The following is an 18,631-nucleotide window of genomic DNA, read 5'->3' on the forward strand; positions in this document are numbered from 1 at the left end:
AATTCTGCTGAAGTCTCTGTCTATTAATTTGTATATGAACGAATACACAGTTGCTTGGGTGCTTTGTCTGTTTCAGGAGTCGGTAGCTACACCTCTATTGCCTTTGCTTACATCTGCACACTAAATTCATTTACCCTAGGGAGTGATCTCTGGTCTTCATGCTAAACATGTCACAGTGTCATATGTTAACTCTGTTCATGGCTAGGCCTGTTCTGTCAAAGCTGGCCGTGCCAATACTGCTTAGCATTTGGAGTGATCCCCGGACTGGTACCTCCGCCACAGGCTTGTGTATCTGTGTACCCAGGGCTTCTTCCAGTGCATCGTGTGTGCTATTCACTACAACTTATCTGTTCCACAACTGCGTGTGACATCCTCAGTTCTCATAGATCTCAATATAGGCTGCCTTTAAGGGCTTATTGTTTATTTATTTATTTTGAATGAAACTATCGGGGACTTTGGTTACATCCCCCTGGGATGCAGCTGCATTTATGTCCCTATCAGCTACAAGCAAGATTCCCGCATTTCCGAACACCAGGTTCTGGGGTCCTCCTGCCTTCCTGTGGCCCTTCACTAGACTGGAAATACTGTAATAGTTTTAAGGATTTATCTAAGAGTTCATATTTCTTTATAACACAGCCAAGAATTTCCTCACAGCCTGTGATATTTGTGCTTCTACATGGTAGTGAGTGTCTATGCCGCACGCAAGGGCAGGGGACAATATGCAGCAAGTAAAGGTGCAAGGCCTGCTGAGCTACTTTTGGAGTATTGGGCCATGAGGACAGAGCTGGAGATAGGCATGTCGCATCCTTGCATCCAGGTCAATGGGCTCCAAACTGATGAAACCACAGTACTATTGCAATGTTTTGTTTGGGGAAAGAGCCAGTTTTCTGTTGCAGAAGAGCTCTAACCTACATTCACTAAATAGTGCATATAGACTCTATAGAGTGAGACTCAGAGAAATTGCACCTAAGAGTGAAACAGAGACAGATCCATACTAACATCATAGACTCAACCCAACATGGGTTCAGTTCAGTAGAACCATTATCTGATTCCTGATTGGCAAGCTATTTTATGAAAATTCCACTTGGAGTATAAGTTCTACTTTGTGCTTACCTCTAAAAATACAAATAGATAGTAGGACTGCAGCTCATCACAGCTGGTTGGGATTTGTCTCACCTAACTTTTTGGATTGGATTCAGCTCCAAGTTTGAAACCTAAATGAGAGCACAAGGTGACTCTGCTTCCAGCATCGTCAAGGAAGCTTGAGCACTTGAATCAGTTACACGTTCATGGGTGCGTAGTGCCACTTGAGATGACTTTGTATACCTTGACTGTCCTCTAGGTGTCATTCCGGAAGGGCACAAGTTTTACATAGATCCGGAGTCATACCTTCCAATTCTGTAAGATCCCTGGGATACCCTGGGGTGCACGAAATAACAATAGACATCTATGCCGGTGCAGTGAGAACACCTGTGGAAGATCAGGTGAGGAGTCAGGTGACTGGCAGAGTATGTGACAGCAGCCCCAGCGTGTGCTCTCTACACACTGACCAAAAACCCGTCAAGGCCAGACATGCGTACTCCTTTTTGTCAACAATTTCTAGCTGCTTCACAGCCAGTAGCTACCCAAGGTTAGCACAGCTGAGATAAGGAAATAGTTCTAGTAGATAACAGGGGCCCTCAGGATATAACAGAGTGAGTCCTGCATGGGCATCCGACCCGTGCATCCAGCAGCCTCCCATCTGTGACCCCTCCATGGGGTTCCTGGGGCTCCCTGTGCAGCTTGGAGTGCAAGTCCTTCATTAAATCTTCATTAAATCTGTTTAAACTCCTCTGGGGTATCAGCCACTCCTCCCAGTTCTGTACCATCTGCAGACTTTCTGAAGGTGCATTCAGTCACATCTACCAGGTCATTAACGAAAATGCTAAATAGTATTGGCCCCAGTATGGACGCCGGGGAGACACTACTAGTGAGTGGCCTCCACCTGGACTTTGTGCCACGCTTCAGCCAATTTTCAGTCCATCTCGCTGTCTGCTCATCCAGCCCATACTTCATCAGCTTGCCTATGAGGATGTTATGGGAGACAGTGTCAAAAGTTTTACTGAAGTCAAGGCAGACAACATCCACCGCTCTCCCCTCATCTACCCAGCCAGTCATCTTTTCATAGAAGGCTGTCAGGTTGGTTAAGCATGATTTCCTCTTCATGAATCCATGCTGACAACGCCCAATCGCATTCCTGTCCTGTACATTTTTGGAAATAGTATTCAGGATTAGCTGCTCTATCACCTTCCCAGTGATCAAGCTGAGGCCGTTTAGCCTGTAGTTCCTCAGAGCCTCCTTCTTGCCCTTTTTGAAGATAGGGGTGGCATGTGCTTTATTCCAGTCCTCAGCCGTGACATTTCAAAGATAACAGAGAGTACCTTTGCAATGACATCAGCCAGTTTCCCCAGCACTCATGGGTACATCCTGTCAGGGCCCATGGACTTGTGTATGTCCCATGTGAGTTCTGTTCTCCAGCAGATATCAGGGTGGTTGAAGTCCCCCACGAGAACCAGGGCCTGTGATCATGAGGCTGCTTCCAGCTGTCTGTAGAAGGCCTCATCTACTTCCTCTTCCTGATCAGGTGGCCTGTAGCAACCACCCACAACAATGTCACCCATGCTAGTCTGCCCTTAAATCCTGACCCATAAGCACTCAACCCACTCATTGTCCACCGCTAGGCAGAGCTCAATACAATCCAGTTGCTCTCTTACATGAAGGCTGAAACCCTGACCTCACCTTCCTGGCCTGTCCTTCTTAAAGAGTGAGTAGCCATGCGAGCCTGAGGGGGATTCTTATCAATGCGTATAAGTATCTTCCTTTGGGATATACAAAAGCCATCTGGACACAGTCCCAGGCAACGTGCTCTAGGTGAACATACTTGATCAGGAGGATTGGAGTAGATGATCTCCAGAAGTCCCTTCCAACCTCAACCATTCTGTGACTCTTTGATTCTGGTATTTTGCGATTTGCCTCACATTCATTTGGAGAGAAGCTTCTCAGAATGTCAGTTTAATGAGCAACTGCAAGGCTTTGTCAGCAATTTCATCAATGGTTTTGTTTACCTATTACAAACCTTTTAGAAATCATTCCTCACCATCAAAAATGCTTTTTATTTACCTAATCTATTTCTGGCTACCAGAAAAAGACCAGACATTCTGTTTTCAGGGTTGAGGTAGTTTTTTACCTCAATGATAAATACTTTTGGTAAATTAGCGACGAGAGAAGAAATAATTTGTTTCTTTGCTCCCTTTGTAAGAAGAAACCAAATGCATGGACTAAGTCTTGAGGAAAGGGAAGAAATAATAAACAGATGTCATAGCACTCAGAAAAGAGAAATATCTTCTGTCGCCTTCTCTCTAAACTTCAAAGAATCCATTTTATGTTGATACAAGGATCCAAATTTGTAAGTGAAATTTACTGCTCTACTTACTAATTTATTTAGATATTTAATTTTTTAAGTATTGACTAATCTAGTGTTTCTTGTCATAAAGCTGAATAGCACTTTTTTAAGGTCTGCTGAGTAGTAAATTGGCAAATGAAGCTGGTAAAAAATATTCTGAGAAAAAGATGGGTTTGGAGCTAAATCTTTTCATTGAGAAGTCACAAAGTAAGTTTTATTTCTGAAGGAAAATCTAGGAATTTCCATGGAAAGAGAAAAAATCACAACAGTATCTTTCAATTTTGCTATAAAAAATGAAGATACTTTCTGTTAGGTTTCCCTTCCCTTCCCTTCCCTTCCCTTCCCTTTCCTTCTATTCAAAAGAAATCTGATGAATCATTCAAATAACTTTCAGGAAAAGGATCTATGACTACAAAAGGCACTATGCAGGCTTCTAGAGCTATGCACTCAAGATCTAAATGCATTGTTAATGTTAATTTGGTAGATGGCAAAATTAGGGAATTCTGAAACCTTTTCCAAAAATGATTCATGGTATTACTGGTATGATTTATTTGTTTTAACAAAAAATGTGTGCATCAGAGCCTTTAGAAATTAGACCTCTACATTTGGGAAAGCCAACCTTAGCTCTCTTCTAATTAATAGAGAGAAACAAGAACATCCTCAGAGTTGTTCATCCCATATCCAGGTACATAACATGTCAGCTGAACCTCCCTTTGCTGGTTTCTCTTTTTCTCCATTGATTATAAAGAGTATCTTTTTCAGACTTAGACATGAGCAATGTGATTCAGCTGTCAGATTAAGGGTCCTGAATTTTTGTCTACATGTAGGTGTGCTCATGAGAGATGGGAGTCAGATTCAGTTGCCTAAGTGTAGGTGTCTAGTACTACTCAAGTTATTCTTGATGATACCCTCCAACTATCATTTCAGAAGGGCATATGCCAGCCTAAGGCGCTTACATTGGATAGCCTAGGCTACTTCAAACAACAGTCTATGATTAGACAACTGAATCAATCCTTAAGTGTCTCAACTTCCATAGTCAACAGAATTACATCAGTATTGACAAAGAACAACAAAATAGATTTGAACTTGAATAAGTTGTCCACACACAGGTGTACTTCTAAGATGTCCAGAAATATCCTGTTCAGCCTCTAGCTACCAGTTCAGAAGGGCAGACATCCCCCACATGTTCTGCGCTGTTTACCAGCAGTTCACTGGTATTTCCAGTACCTCATGGTATCTCAACTGGTAGTAAGAAACTATTTATGGGCAAGTAAGTCAACTCCTTATGACATGATTCAGTTGCCTGAAACAAGAGTTTTAGATGCTCTTGGCTGCCCCATCTGGCCTCCAGCTGCTGTTCCAGAAGTGCACAGGGATACTATAAATCTTGTGTAATATTTGCCATCCCCATCTTGATATCTCAGATATCCTAGGGTTTTTTTAAGTGGCATTACAGTCCGTGCCTACCCAACTGAATCTTGCCCTTATCATAGGAGAGAGGATTCCAACTCAGTAGTTATTCAGGCTTGCACCCTACTTATACAAGAACTGAAATATATTATACAAAATGGGAACCAGCTGGCAAAGTTTCTCAAAAATTGTCTGAAATTATGAGACAATGAAGGGAATTTTCAAATTATATTTTGGATTAAGACTGCAGTTTCTGGACACTTGGACTGTGGTGCAGAAAAAGTTGTATTTATGTTTATTATTTTAAATATGATTAGGATTACAGCTTTAATTCTGACCTTTATTAAGAAGGAACCTCTGTCCAAGATTCATCCTTACAAAGTAATAATGTATTGATGAGGACTATGCAAATGCTGCTGTTGGTAATGATAATACTTGGCGATTTTCAGAAATGCTTATGGAAGCCAACTTACTGGCAATTCTGTTCAAAAATTCACACATAAGTTCATAGTACAATTTAGAAAACTACTAGAGAGAATAGCAAATAATTCTTCTAAAAGAAAAAATACAAGTTAGGCATTATGTCATTCAGAGAATTCAAAATCCTCTTGAATTAATGTTATTTTGTTCTAAATAGTATGCATCTTTGAATACCTTAATCATTAATGGAACTAGTGTTAATAGCAGTATCAACACTAATATTAATTTGACTGTAGCCTGAAAAGGAATGTAAAACAACTATAAAACAAAAAGACAACCAGACAAAGAGAGAGAAGGAGAGAGAGAGAGAGAGAGAGAGAGAGAGATAGAGAGGTACTCTAATATATTGTATTCACTATTAGTAAGTTGTTGATGCTATTGTTGTTACAGAGATATATGTGAGACATGGAAGTGAGCAATAACAGCAGAGTCAAAGAATTAATTCTCTTTGGATTTCCCACTGCTCCTCACTTGCAGATTCTCCTCTTTGCATTGTTTCTTATTGCCTGTATCTTAGTTATAGCAGAAAATACTATTATTATCCTGACTGTCTGGACAAACTATAACCTCCACGTTCCCATGTACTTCTTTCTGAGTAATTTGTCCTTCCTGGAGATCTGGTATGTAACAGTCACACTCCCCAAGACAATGCTCAGCTTTGTGTCACAGAGAAAGCACACCTCCTTCATGGGATGCATGACACAGCTGTACTTCTTTCTTAGCTTGGGCAAGACTGAATGCCTTCTCCTGGCAATCATGGCATATGACCATTATGTTGCTGTTTGTAAGTCTTTCCATTACTCCATTATTATAAGCCACACTGTCTGTGTCAACCTTACCACAGGATCTTGATTGACTGTTTTTTTCATTTCTGCATGCAAGGTATATTTTGTCTCTCAGCTAACATACTGTGGACCCAATATAATCAGCCATTTCTTCTGTGATGTTTCTCGTCTCTTGAGCTTAGCCTGCACAGGCACGGAAAGAGCTGCCCTTATGGATTTTGTGGCTGCCTTATTTATTCTCCTGATCCCTCTGTTTGTAGTAATCCTATCCTATGCATATATTATCTTCACTGTCCTTCACATTTCCTCTGTATAAGGCTGCCAAAAATCCTTCTCCACCTGTGCCACTCACCTTATAGTGGTCATTGTCTTCTATGCCACAAGCATTTTCATCTATGTGAGGCCCAAAACACTTCCAAATCACAAGACAAATACAATCATGGCTGCTTTCTGTTCTGTTGTTCCTCTCCAATCCCATTATTTACTGTCTGAGGAACCAGGAAATCAAGGATGCTCTCAGAAAGACTTTGTTCAGCAAAAGGTTTTCTTTGCAGAAACATCAGCATTTGTAGTGAGATCGGATAGGTAAGAAAATAGTAAAGCCATAACTGGATTTTACGATTAAGTCACTTTACAAAAACCTCTGGTTTGTGTTAGTCAGAAACTGAAGCAAGATGCTCCAAGTTCTTTTTCTTGAAATTTGGGAATTACTAGGCACTTAATCATTGAGTAAAACACAGTCTTATTCATGACTTTCTGTCAATATGAGCCCCACCACTGAGTTGCTTTAAGGAGAAGTAATAACAGTAAAAGACGAAGTTAAATGTCATGTTAATGGTAAGGGAAGGACTTATACACAATGTCTGCTTTAGGAGTCAGATTTACTTGCCTTACTTGTTAGATCTCCTATGTAGTCAATAGATTAAAGGTTATACAGAAATACAAAGTTAGGCAGTGGTTAAATACTAATTTAGTGATAGGAATATCTCTCTGGAGGAATTTGTATTCCTTCATTGACTACATAGGGAATCCATTTCCATTTTGTCTAGCCTAGGGTGACAGTTATTCTAACTTTAGAGTTCTCTACATAAAAACAGATGACATGAGTCCATATGGCTATAAGTCATATGAATATGGAAAGAAATGATCTTTATTTCCAGCACAGACTGGAGCAACTACAACTAAAATACAGGAAATTTCTTTTAAACATAAAAGAACACTCAACACTGGAACATGTTACCCAGAGAGACTGTGAAGTCTCTATCCTTGGAGATATTCAAAATCTGGACATGGCCCTGGGCAACCTGCTCTAGTTGACCCTGCTTTGAGCAGGGGAGCTGCACTAGCTGATCTCTTGAGGTTCCCTCCAATCTCAATGATTCTGTGATTCTGTATCTTCAGATATACTTCTCTCTTTTTCAACCAAAGCTTCTCTTAAAATTATTTTAATTTAAAAAAACTTTTTTTTTGACCAGTTTTATGCCTCTTATCTACCGTAAACAATAATTCCGTTCTGCTAGTCAGATGGCCCAGAGTGGCTGGCTTCTCTACTGTTCATGACTGGTCGTTTCTTGAATGGTCTGGCTCTGCTTGTATTACATTGCAGGAGCTGCTGACTCAGGACCAATTGCAAAGGCTTTTGACTACTCACCAATAAACTTCTCAAGTACACTCGACAAGTGCTGCTGCATTTGTCTGCTCCATGCTTGTCAAGTGACCATGTTAATGTTCACTGTGTACATGTTAGTGTTCACTTGCCCCTCTTTGCTTTTTAAATGTCAAGTGGCACCTTCAAGTTGTACTCCAGCTGCACAGGATGAAGCTGCTCTCCTTTATCTGTGCAGGTGTTCAGGAAATTTTGCAATAATAATCCTCACTTTCTCCCTTTCCTCCCAGGTCTAGGGTAGGTCACAGAACACAGACAAAGGGATATGGCTCTCCTTCTAACCTCATATGGCCCTTCTCGAACCAGAGGCAGTCTAAGTGTTAAGGAAGCTCAGTCTGTCCTCCGTTCCCACTGGGGGTTCCCTCACCAGCACTAAAAAAAGCACCCCAGATCACTCTGACAGCAAAAGCAAATTAAACATGTGATATGATCAGAGGTTTATTGTCCTGTGCCAAGCTGCATTGATCAAGTGCAGGACTGCTCAACAGAGAGCCCAGAACAGCCCTTATGTCATTTGCTACGCCTCATAATTTCATTTTCTCCCTTTTGCTCCTTCAAATAAGCGGTTAACCTCCATTTTACTATTGGCTTTGGTTTTGCTCATTTCACTACCTTATATGGTAATTTCATTCTTAGTAAATGACCCCCAGTAATCCAGCAGCCCTCTCTCAGTATTTTTAAACATATTTCACCCTAAGGAGGTTCACAATACTCCACTTTCATTATCTGTAGTCTCCTCCCATTATTATTTTATTAGTTTAACCCTAGGTTGGGGTTGGCTGATCACTTTTTCCCTTCCATTGTCTGTTAGGAACTGTTATCCCATTCATTTAAACTCAGGCCATGGCAAGTCATCTGCTGTGTATCTTAACAGTAACAATGTCTAAGGATAAATGAGTACAACTTCTTCAAGAAGAACATGTCCAAGTGTTTTGGGTGAAATAGACTTACTGCAAGGGGGGAATTGGTTTGTTTCTTTATAATGCAAGCATGATATCATACTGTGTTCATAGTTACACTTACACACACAAATGCACAGATGTGCGTGTGCGCACACACACATACACACACATACACACAGATGTCATGACCTCAGGGAGATCAGGAGTCCCTTGCTGATGTTAGCTGGGTTTGGACTTGTTGATTTTAGGTGCTCATTGTGTATTGGTTTTCTTTGCCGCTCTATGCTTACTTGTTTCTTTGTAGCACAATACATACTGGTTTCTTTGCCAGCTGGTGCTTAATGGCTTCTTTGCTGCCCAATGCTTACTAGTTTCCTTGCCACACAATGCTTACTGGTTTCTTTGCACACAGTGCATACCTCTTGGGAGTCCTTGACCTTTGCTTTCTGCAGACTCTAGGCTTCTGGAGCATGTTTCCCATTCTAATACTGTTTTATCTGGTGTCCATGACCCTTTTTTCACTTTCAGATGTCCTTGAAAATTAGTCCCCAGGCATCCCTGGGCATTGTTAGGTCCATTGATCTCAGTCTTGAATGCCTCAGGAGATTTCGAATGGATTATAAGCAGGAGCATCATGTATTGGCTCCTTAACACTCTCCCTGATTACCGCCAGGACGGACATCTGCTGTGCAATAGCATGCACATGCTGCAAGGCCTCTTTCAGTTGCTTGGGCAGTGGTGGCTAGTTCATTCTGTTTATAATTATTTGGAGCTGGTCGCTAGCTCTCAGTTTATTTGGCTCTCTATCTAAGGTCATTCACTCCTGAACCATATATATTGCTATAGTATTACACCAAGATGGTGGTTAAGAGCCATTTAGAAACTGATGTTGAGAGAGTGTGTGCTACAAAATGAGACCCATGCTATGGTAGTGTGAAGCAACCAAAGGCTCTGTGATAGTGTTGAAGGATTAGGATAGCTAATGGAAATGGGAACTAATAGGGGTCCTATCTGTACTGCTGTTTGGAGCTGTACTTGGATTAATATCACGATTGAAATTCTCATGAGTTTTAGCTGGGAAAAGACTAAATTGTTCCATTCTACATGGGTTCCCATGCAGTGTGGATGATTAGGGGAAAAATACTCTGCAGTAAAACAAGTGACAATCCAAAACGACAAATGTTATGGAAGACTCTTTTTTCTGTTTTGCTTTGGTGTGTCCTTCACAGAAAAAAAATCACTTGAGTTTTTGAAACAGAGGAAAGCTGAACATTATTTTAATTAACAGGAACCAAATTTTTTTCAGGAAAAGCAAGCAAAGATTTTTTTTTTTCTATGAAGGGCAACAAAATATTTTTCATTGAAAATACATTTTAAGAAAATGAACTTTTTCAGTATCTTGGGAGGAAGCTACAGGAATTTCATATTTTTCAGCAAAACATATTTGTTATTTTTGATACAATACCAAGAAATGGCTTTGCTATCTGACGAGCGAGTGAAGAGTTAACAGGACTGAAAAAGTCTGCCAACTGATATGCTCAAGGCTGCAGACTAGAAGAGCTAACGGCTAAAGAACTCTGCTGCCTGACAAGGCCAAGGAATCTGCATGGACCCCCAGGGAGGGGAGAAGCAATACGGAGGTGTTGCGGTCTTGCCTTGCGAGCAGGGTCCTCCCAAGCAGACAAACAGTCCTGTTGTTATGAAACTCTCAAAGGTCAGCAAAAGCAGTGTTTGCCCAGAGTCCCAGCCCTATAAAAAGAGACTTGGGAGCTAGGAGAGTTTGAGCAGGGACGGGAACATGACCTGATCATCCTCTCCGGCTGGACCGTGAGTATTCCCCCCCCACCCTCCCCTTTGCCTGGGACACTGGGTTGAGGTAACTCCTTGAGGCTGAGAGTCCTCTCACTAAAAGAGTGAACAAGAAAGCTTTCAAGTAGGGATAAGCAGTGCTTCCAATTACTAGCGCAGTAACTGATGGTTTCGGATTATCCTTTCTGAATCAGTAATCAATGATTTCAGGTTATCTTTTCTAAATCAGTAATTGCATTATTTCGGTCTATCCTTTCTAAATCAGTAATTGCATTATTTCGGGTTATCCTTTCTAAATTAGTAATCACATTATTTTAATGGATGTTACTAACCTTGTGTGAGGAAATAAAGATTTTTTTTTATTACGTTACTGTCTCAGTTGTTACTATTAAACCTTTGTAGCATGACGCTGTCTGTCATAATCATCAAATGAACTTTTTATTATTATTATTAGATGGAAAACCTCTAAGAGACTTATCATGGAAATGATTGCTAAGCCATATATAAAGCAAGTAAATGAGAACCTGCAACCATACAAATTTCTTACATCACATTTGAAAAAATATTAAATTTGATGTGATACAAGGACATAATAGTGAATGGCAACAACTGGGAGATAAATTTGAGAAAGAGGCATGGCGAAACCCTGAGTGGGATTTGTCCTGAGTTGAGAGCCACTGCACAAATGCTGAAGGAGTTTGGCATGAGTTTGACTGATAGCGAGCTTCCTGTAAGCTAAGAAAGGGAAAAGGAAAAGATGCTATGTGTTGATGACTAGGCACTTGTCTTAGAGCAGCCACAGATAATATTGATAAAGGGGGAGATCACATGACTGAAAAATGAGAATGAGGAGGGGAAAAATGGAAATAATACTTGGGAGGTAAAATGCAGACACTTAGAAATGCAAAATAAATTGCTTGAGCCAAAACTCTAGCCCTAGATAACTGCAGAAGCTGAAGTGTGCAAGAGTAGGTTACTGGAAGCCACTACAGCAGACCCAGTTAAAGTCTACTATGCAACATACGGTGATGATTGGGATGGGGATATCTGGGGTCCATCAGACTCTGACCCTTTTCCCTCAGGGATGGATGATGAAAGGGATGATTCCTCCCCTCCTGCCCTCTTGGCACCAGTAATCAAGACTGAACAACAGGGTACACCCATGGGGGCACAAAATCCACCTGCCCCTGTAACAACTACTAGAGGGTTTACTGCCTTAGAATTAAGAGAAGAGGGGAGATATCAAGGTAACCCAGAGAAAATACCCATGGAATGGCTAGCCTGAATTTGGACAGCTGGAGACAACGAGCTCCATCTTACTCTGGTTGAATCTTGATTATTAGCTTTAGGTCCAGGAATATTGTTAGATATTGCAGGACCTGATACTACAAGTCCTTTATGAACTTGTGCTTTACACTGGGGATGCACGTAACATCCTACTGATCGTGGGGAAAAAGTGCATGGCCATGAAACTCATCATCCAGTTTACAAACTGCCTTGCTGAAAATTGTCATTTTAGCTGAATTGGAAGGACCAGCACCCATTGCTCCAGATGCCAGACGGGCTCCTCCTGCAGAACCAAATCCCTGGATGGTTATTTGTGAGCCAGGATATCTCCACCCCATATTAAAGGGAGTAGCGGGAGCACTGAAATCATTAGCCTTAGCTGTTAAGGCAGACTTAAATGGCAACACCTTCCAAGAGGTTCTCCAACATATGTTAGAAGATTTACCACCATATATCACAAAAAATAAAAGCCAGTGGAAAACATCAGCTAAAGTAAATGTAACAGAAAAGAGTCAGCCTATCCCTATGCAAAAGGGGGAGGCAAAACGGGGAAACTGGAGAACACTTGCAGTCACTACTGAACGTAAGGAACCATGGAAATTTTGTTTAGCTAAAGGGGTCTCTCCATGTCAGTTAAATGGGCTGCTGGCTCCTGTTCTATGCCAGTTGGCTGGGTTTCCCTCATTAACTCTTCATGATAATCCTCTGGGACTCAAATCAAGAGATATCATCAGGAGATCATCAGGGGAATGACTAGGGAGTCAGAGAATATCAGGTATGTGAGCTTGGGGAAGTATCCAAATCTACCAGTGCTGAACCTAGACTTTGAATATGCAGGAAACTCAGGTTGGGGCTTGATTCAGTGCAAGTGCTAGCAACCCCTACTCCCACTTCTAAGGATTCAAGTCTTGAGATGATGGTCGCAGTTACTGATTGCTACTTTACATCACTCCTTTTTTACACAGGAGCCCAAATCTCAATGGTAAGTAAGGAAACTTATGAAGGGCAGCCTCCACTTAACAAAAACTGGTTCCTATTGTAGGTGTTAATGGACAAGTCATTACCCACCCCCTGGTCAGGGCTAAATTAATTCTGTCTAATTGGTGAACAGTCCTCCCAACCTTGCTTTTCGGTCTTTGCAATATCTTAGGAATTGATGTATTGAAGTGCCAGTCATGGGTGGACTCGTGGCGGAAATGAGAAATGGGGACACCACCCCCTTCAGCCCACAATTTACACCACATCAGTGCACCCTTAAGTTTTTTATAGAGTTAAGTTTTTTTATAGTTTAAGCACCCTATTAGCTTTTTACAGATGACTGCTTCCCTACCACGCAGCAAGCTAGTTATTATTCCATAGTACAAGTTACATTCTGATGTCATCTGTCCTGACCACTGTAGATACCTGCTCTGGTCTATTGTACACCCACTCTTGCTCCGCAGCTACCAAGGCTCACACCATTAAGGCATTAGAAGACTTGATTGGGTTATATGGTCCCCCAGTGGAAATCCAAAGTGATCAGGGCACTCATTTGATTGGGCTGGAGAGTGAGGAATAGCGTGGACACATACCCTATCATCTGCAAAGGGCAGGATTGATAGCACTGACGAAACTGCGGTGAGCACATCAAACACAATATCCACAAGATAAACAGCCTACTTCAAACACTACATGATGTAAAGTCCAAAGAATCAGCACAGGAAAAACCCGGCAGTGACTGTCATCATGGCTGTCAAATTTAGGACTATGGGGAAAACACATTATACTCCTGGTCTTCTGGGCTGTTTAGTTTTGCATGCATATATGTTACAATTTACTATATATATATTTACTATAATTTAGTTGCTTGTACACCTTAGCTGTTAGTTAAACCAATGCCTGAAAGGCATGTCTAAACCTTGTCCACACTCTGGTAGCACCAATACTACATCTCTATCAGTCGGGGGTGGAGTGTAGTGAAAACATCTGTGGATGATCTGGTGAGGACTACATGATAGTAGCCCCAGAGTGTGCTCTGTATACACTGACCAATTCCCATCGAGGTCAGACATGCATATTCCATTTTGGCAACAATGTCTAGCTGCTTCACAGCCAGTAGCTATCCAAGGTTAGCACAGCTGAGATAAGGAAATAGTTCTAGTAAATAACAGAGGCCCTTAGGATACAATGAGTTGAGTCCTGCCTGGGTGTCCGACCCATGTGTCCAGCAACCTCTCATCAGCGACCCCTCCATGCAGTTCCTGGGGCTCCCTGTGCAGCTTGGAGTGTAAATCCTTCATTAAAACTATCTTGTTTAACCCCTCATGAACCTTGCGTGTTTCTCTTCTCCAGTATCCGACCTTCCTTTTCCCACCTTGCAATCACACCATCTGTCCTGTTACTGAATTGATAAAGCAGCTGGAAGAATGGGAGATCTTTATCAAGTCTCATTCCCCTTACAATTCTCCTGTATGGCATGAAAAGACATCTAATGGCAAATAGTGACTAACAGTAGATTATAGAGCCCTGAATGCTGCCACCAAACCGCTTACTATAGCTGTTCCCAGTATAACAGATATAGCCAATTCTCTTAAAAAAAACATGCCTTTCCATGGATGGCAACTGTAGATGTGTAGGATATGTTTTTAATGATCCCAATACCAGAGGCAGATAGGGAGAAATTTGCTTTCATTGTGGAGACACTCCAATATACTTTTACATGCTTACCCCAGGGCTTTAAACATAGTCCTACCATTGCTCATGCGATATTGGCTAAAGGACAAGAAACATTAAAAATACCTCAAAAGGTCACTGCTGTACAGTTTATAGATGATGTCCTAGTAAGTGGCTGCTCTTCAGAAGTTGTAAAATGGGCCATGGACACTATTATAAAACATTTGCAGTCAATTGGGGTAGAGGTACCAGAGGTACCAGAAGAAAAAAGGCAAGGATCCAGTCACGAGGTAACCTTTTTAGGAGCTAGGTGGATACGTGGGAGAAAAACAATCCCCAGTGAAGTGTTACATGAAATCCAACAGTTATCCACCCCTGATAAGAAGAAAGAACTAGTCACTGTGCTAGGAACTTTAGGATTTTGGAGGGCACATATTCCAGGATTTAGTGTAATAGCCTGACCAGTTTATAATTTATGAGAAAACCCCTCAATCTGGGAATGAACCCCACAACATGAAGAAGCTCTAGAGCTTTCAAAGGATCATTGGAGCAAAAAAAATCATGGCAGAATGCTGTGAACAACAACTCAACCTTTGAAAAGGTGCTGTTAGCAGCTTGCAAAGGGCTAGTAGTAATTGAACCCTTGATCCAAGGAAGAAGTGCAAAATTGCTTGTGCCAATATATATTCTCAAACCCATTCTTGATGGTAAAACACTGCCATTAGGGGCAGCGCCTAAGACCACTGTACAAAGATGAGCACTGTGTATCCATCATCATATGGTTTAAGTAAGGAAAACAAAGTTACTGAAGCTGTAGAGCATATAGGAATACCCATTGAATACATGGAGCCTCCATGCTCTCCTGTCGAAGATGGCCCTGAATTCAACCCCTGTCAGCCAGATGGTGTCTGTATTACTGATGGAAGTATTCACAAAACACAGGGTAAGTGGCAAGGAAAGGCTGCTGCTATGTCTGTAAGTGATGAACACAGAGTAACCAAGTAAATAGAAGGTTCTGATCAATTAGCAGAGCTTTATGCCATCGTGCTACCTCTCAGGAATGGTGCACAGACCATATACACAAATTCTTATGCTGTTTGAGCTGGTGCTATATAATGGCTAGGAAATTGGGCAAAATGCAGCTGGCAGAGAAGGAATCAAGATGTTTGGGGAAGAAACTTTTGGGAGCAAATATATGATGTTGCTAACTCCCGTCCTATTAGTATAGAGTACATAGCAGCACACCAGAAAACAGCAGCACACCAGTCCTGTGGCCAAATGGAATAATATGGCTGACCACTTAGCCAGTATAAATGTGGCAGGATTCTCTCCTACTCTGAGTACTGAATGGCTAGGTAAATGGCTGAATGAATAGCTGGGACACACTGGAGCATATGACCTCGATTAGCATGTAGCAAGAAGGGGTTGGCTGATTACTAAGGAACAAGCAGTTCATGTAGTAAAAACCTGTGGATTTTGTAATGAAATGAAAGAGTATCTTGTCAAAAGTCAACAAGAAGCAAACCTTAGGGAAGGAAAAGTCCTTTGGGGAACTTGGCAAGTGGACTGTACTGGACCCATGACACATACCTCCAAGGGGTGGAAATTAATTATTATGACTGAAGTTGAAGTAATGAGTGGTTTAGGTTTACCCTACATGCACCACCTGGATTGGTGATGGTAACAGGATTAAAGCAATGCTTTTCTGCACACCAGATGCCACAAGAGGTACAGTCAGATTAAGTGGCATATTTTAAAAATAAAATAATACAAGAATGGTGTCTCAAGCATAGAGTTAAGTGGCCTTTCCACTTACCTATCAACCTCAGAGTAAGTCTAAAATTGAAAGATGGAACAGGTTGCTTAAATAACAGCTCAAACAGTGTGATAGTAGTATTGACTGGGGAAGAAACTTATGGGAGGCCATGCAAGCCTTAAACTCCTGGCAGACTCCTACTGGTAGGAATATACAAAAGTCTTGTATACAAAACTATACAAAAGTTTTGAACACTCCCCTGTGCTGAACCAACACCAGCAGGGTGCCTTGTACACCTCAGTATGGCATCCCGGGGACTGGGTGAGAATCCAGCTCCCATCACTCGGAAAACACTGGGTTACTTTGCAATGCTTTCCAAGGAAAGGAGTATGGGAATCTGTAGATACTGTATGAGTGAAATTAATCATTACTGAAGCTTGGATACGATCCAAGGCCTAAGGCTTCTTTCTCCCTCCCTCGGAACTGCTGACCTCTTGGATGAGTGAGTGAAAACCATTACTTGACCAGAGTATCACAGAAAGTATCCACCTCACAAGTACACTAAGCATCCTTCGGAATTTTATTAACACTCTCTGTATGTGGTGTTATCACATATTAGAAAATATCTAAAATAGCTAAATATTTTATATTTAGCTACTGAAATTTTATATTCAGCTACTGAAAAGAAAGGTTTGCCACAAACCTCACTGATTTTCATTCACAGTCAGTAATCTGTTTCTTGATATGTGAGTTAGAGTAAGAACAACAGAGACAGAGTCTATTTCTCACCAATGGGGTGAGACCTAGAAGGAGGAAACCCTTTTCTACTACTGGAAGATTGTCATGCAAAGACAGTTAACTGTCTCCTCTTCTTTCTTGTGACAGAGTGTGATTTTTTTTTAATAGATTTACCAGATTTGCTGAAAGCATGTCTGCTTTTGTGTATGTGTGCACTTGTGTGTGTGTAGAATCCTGGATGCATTAGGCAGGAGACAGGTCATAATCTACTCAACTCAATCAAAATGGTGGTACTTTTTGGCTCACTTACAGGGAAGTTTAAGATTTTGGTTTTATCCAGCCCAGTGTAGAAAGCTACCATGTAATCAGCTGCATCAAAACTAGTTGCCCTCTGTTACCTTTATAGTCTAGGTAATAAATAGGTACTTATAGAGAGGAATTCATCTCACCATAAGGCAGGCATCTACTTTAAACACAGCCTCCTCCTAACCCCTACTGAGCCTCCTCCTAATTCTACAGAACAAGACCGGCCCACAGCCTTTGTACTCTAGACAACAGCTGAACATATTGGTAGGCCTCTGATGGACAGTCTTCAGTTTCTCTCCCCTCACCTTGTGCCAGGGTAAAAAAAACAACACAGAACTCCACGTGTGACTACATGAGGGCTGCACAGTGGGGGATATTAGCATCAATCTGCTGGCCACACTTCTAGGGCAGCCCAGAATATAGTTTGCCTCATTTGCCATATGAGTGATAACTACTTTTTATTCAGTCTGGCATCCATCACAACTTTCAGGTCTTTTTTATCAGGGCTGCTACAGTGGTTTCCCAACCTGGCTGATGTATGAAGTTACTTTGCCTTAGGTACAGAGTTTTGTATTTTCCATATTGAACTTCATTTGGCCAAGTCCTCCATATACACTATATGCTTTACAGAATCCTGCTTGGCCTCCAGCTGCTGCTCCAAAAGGGCACTGGTGTTCTGCAGGTCTTGCATAGTATTTGCCATTCCATTAGAGATGATTTGGATACCTTAGGATATCCAGAATGTCACTGGACATCTACATATAGTCATATGAACCAGGGTTTTTACTCTACCTTGGATGATAAGAGAGGGATTAATCTCACCTAACTTGCGTGATCTACAGTGCAGATTCAGACATAATCTACATTTTGCATGGCTACATGTGCGCTAAATGTTTTGGCTGCCATTGTATGGGTAGAGTACAATTCAGTACAATGAATAGAGTCCAAATAGCTATCCAGCTGACCAAATACATGAACTGCTTTCTGGAACTGCTTTCTGGACTTCTTTGCCTCTACTGTTTAGGACTCCCTCAAGTGTGGACACATATACTGTAGGCATTTGAGATTAATCTTTCCCCAGGTGTAGTTCCCACAATTTAGTAGTCCAGTGTCATTCTAGACACTAAAGGCTATCAGACACTTTTGTACAGAGCTGTCAGATATGACACTAGACCTATAGAAGACCCACACTCTTTTGGAGTAGCAAGTGAAAGCTAGCGATAAGATTTGAGAATATCTCAATTAACACTAGACACCTATGTTTAGCCAACTGATTCCAATCCCAGATATTTACATTTTAGGTGTATAAATTGGGACAAATGCATCCTATATCTAACATAGACCTAAAGTTAAATATATATGTGTTAACCTCCATTTTGAATCTCAAATTTTGATTGG

The 18,631-nt window shown here is 41.3% G+C and overlaps 1 protein-coding gene across 1 annotated transcript; it reads left to right on the forward strand.

Moving 5' to 3' along the window:
• The first annotated feature begins 5,737 nt into the window (after positions 1-5,737).
• Positions 5,738-6,689, forward strand: LOC106492767 (olfactory receptor 6A2-like). Its single transcript, XM_067316807.1, is given in 2 exon segments — positions 5,738-6,582; positions 6,584-6,689. Coding segments are annotated over 2 exon segments (951 nt in total).
• The last annotated feature ends 11,942 nt before the right edge of the window (positions 6,690-18,631 follow it).

The sequence above is a fragment of the Apteryx mantelli genome, unplaced genomic scaffold (genome assembly GCF_036417845.1).
Source record: "Apteryx mantelli isolate bAptMan1 unplaced genomic scaffold, bAptMan1.hap1 HAP1_SCAFFOLD_125, whole genome shotgun sequence".
Taxonomy (NCBI): domain Eukaryota; kingdom Metazoa; phylum Chordata; class Aves; order Apterygiformes; family Apterygidae; genus Apteryx; species Apteryx mantelli.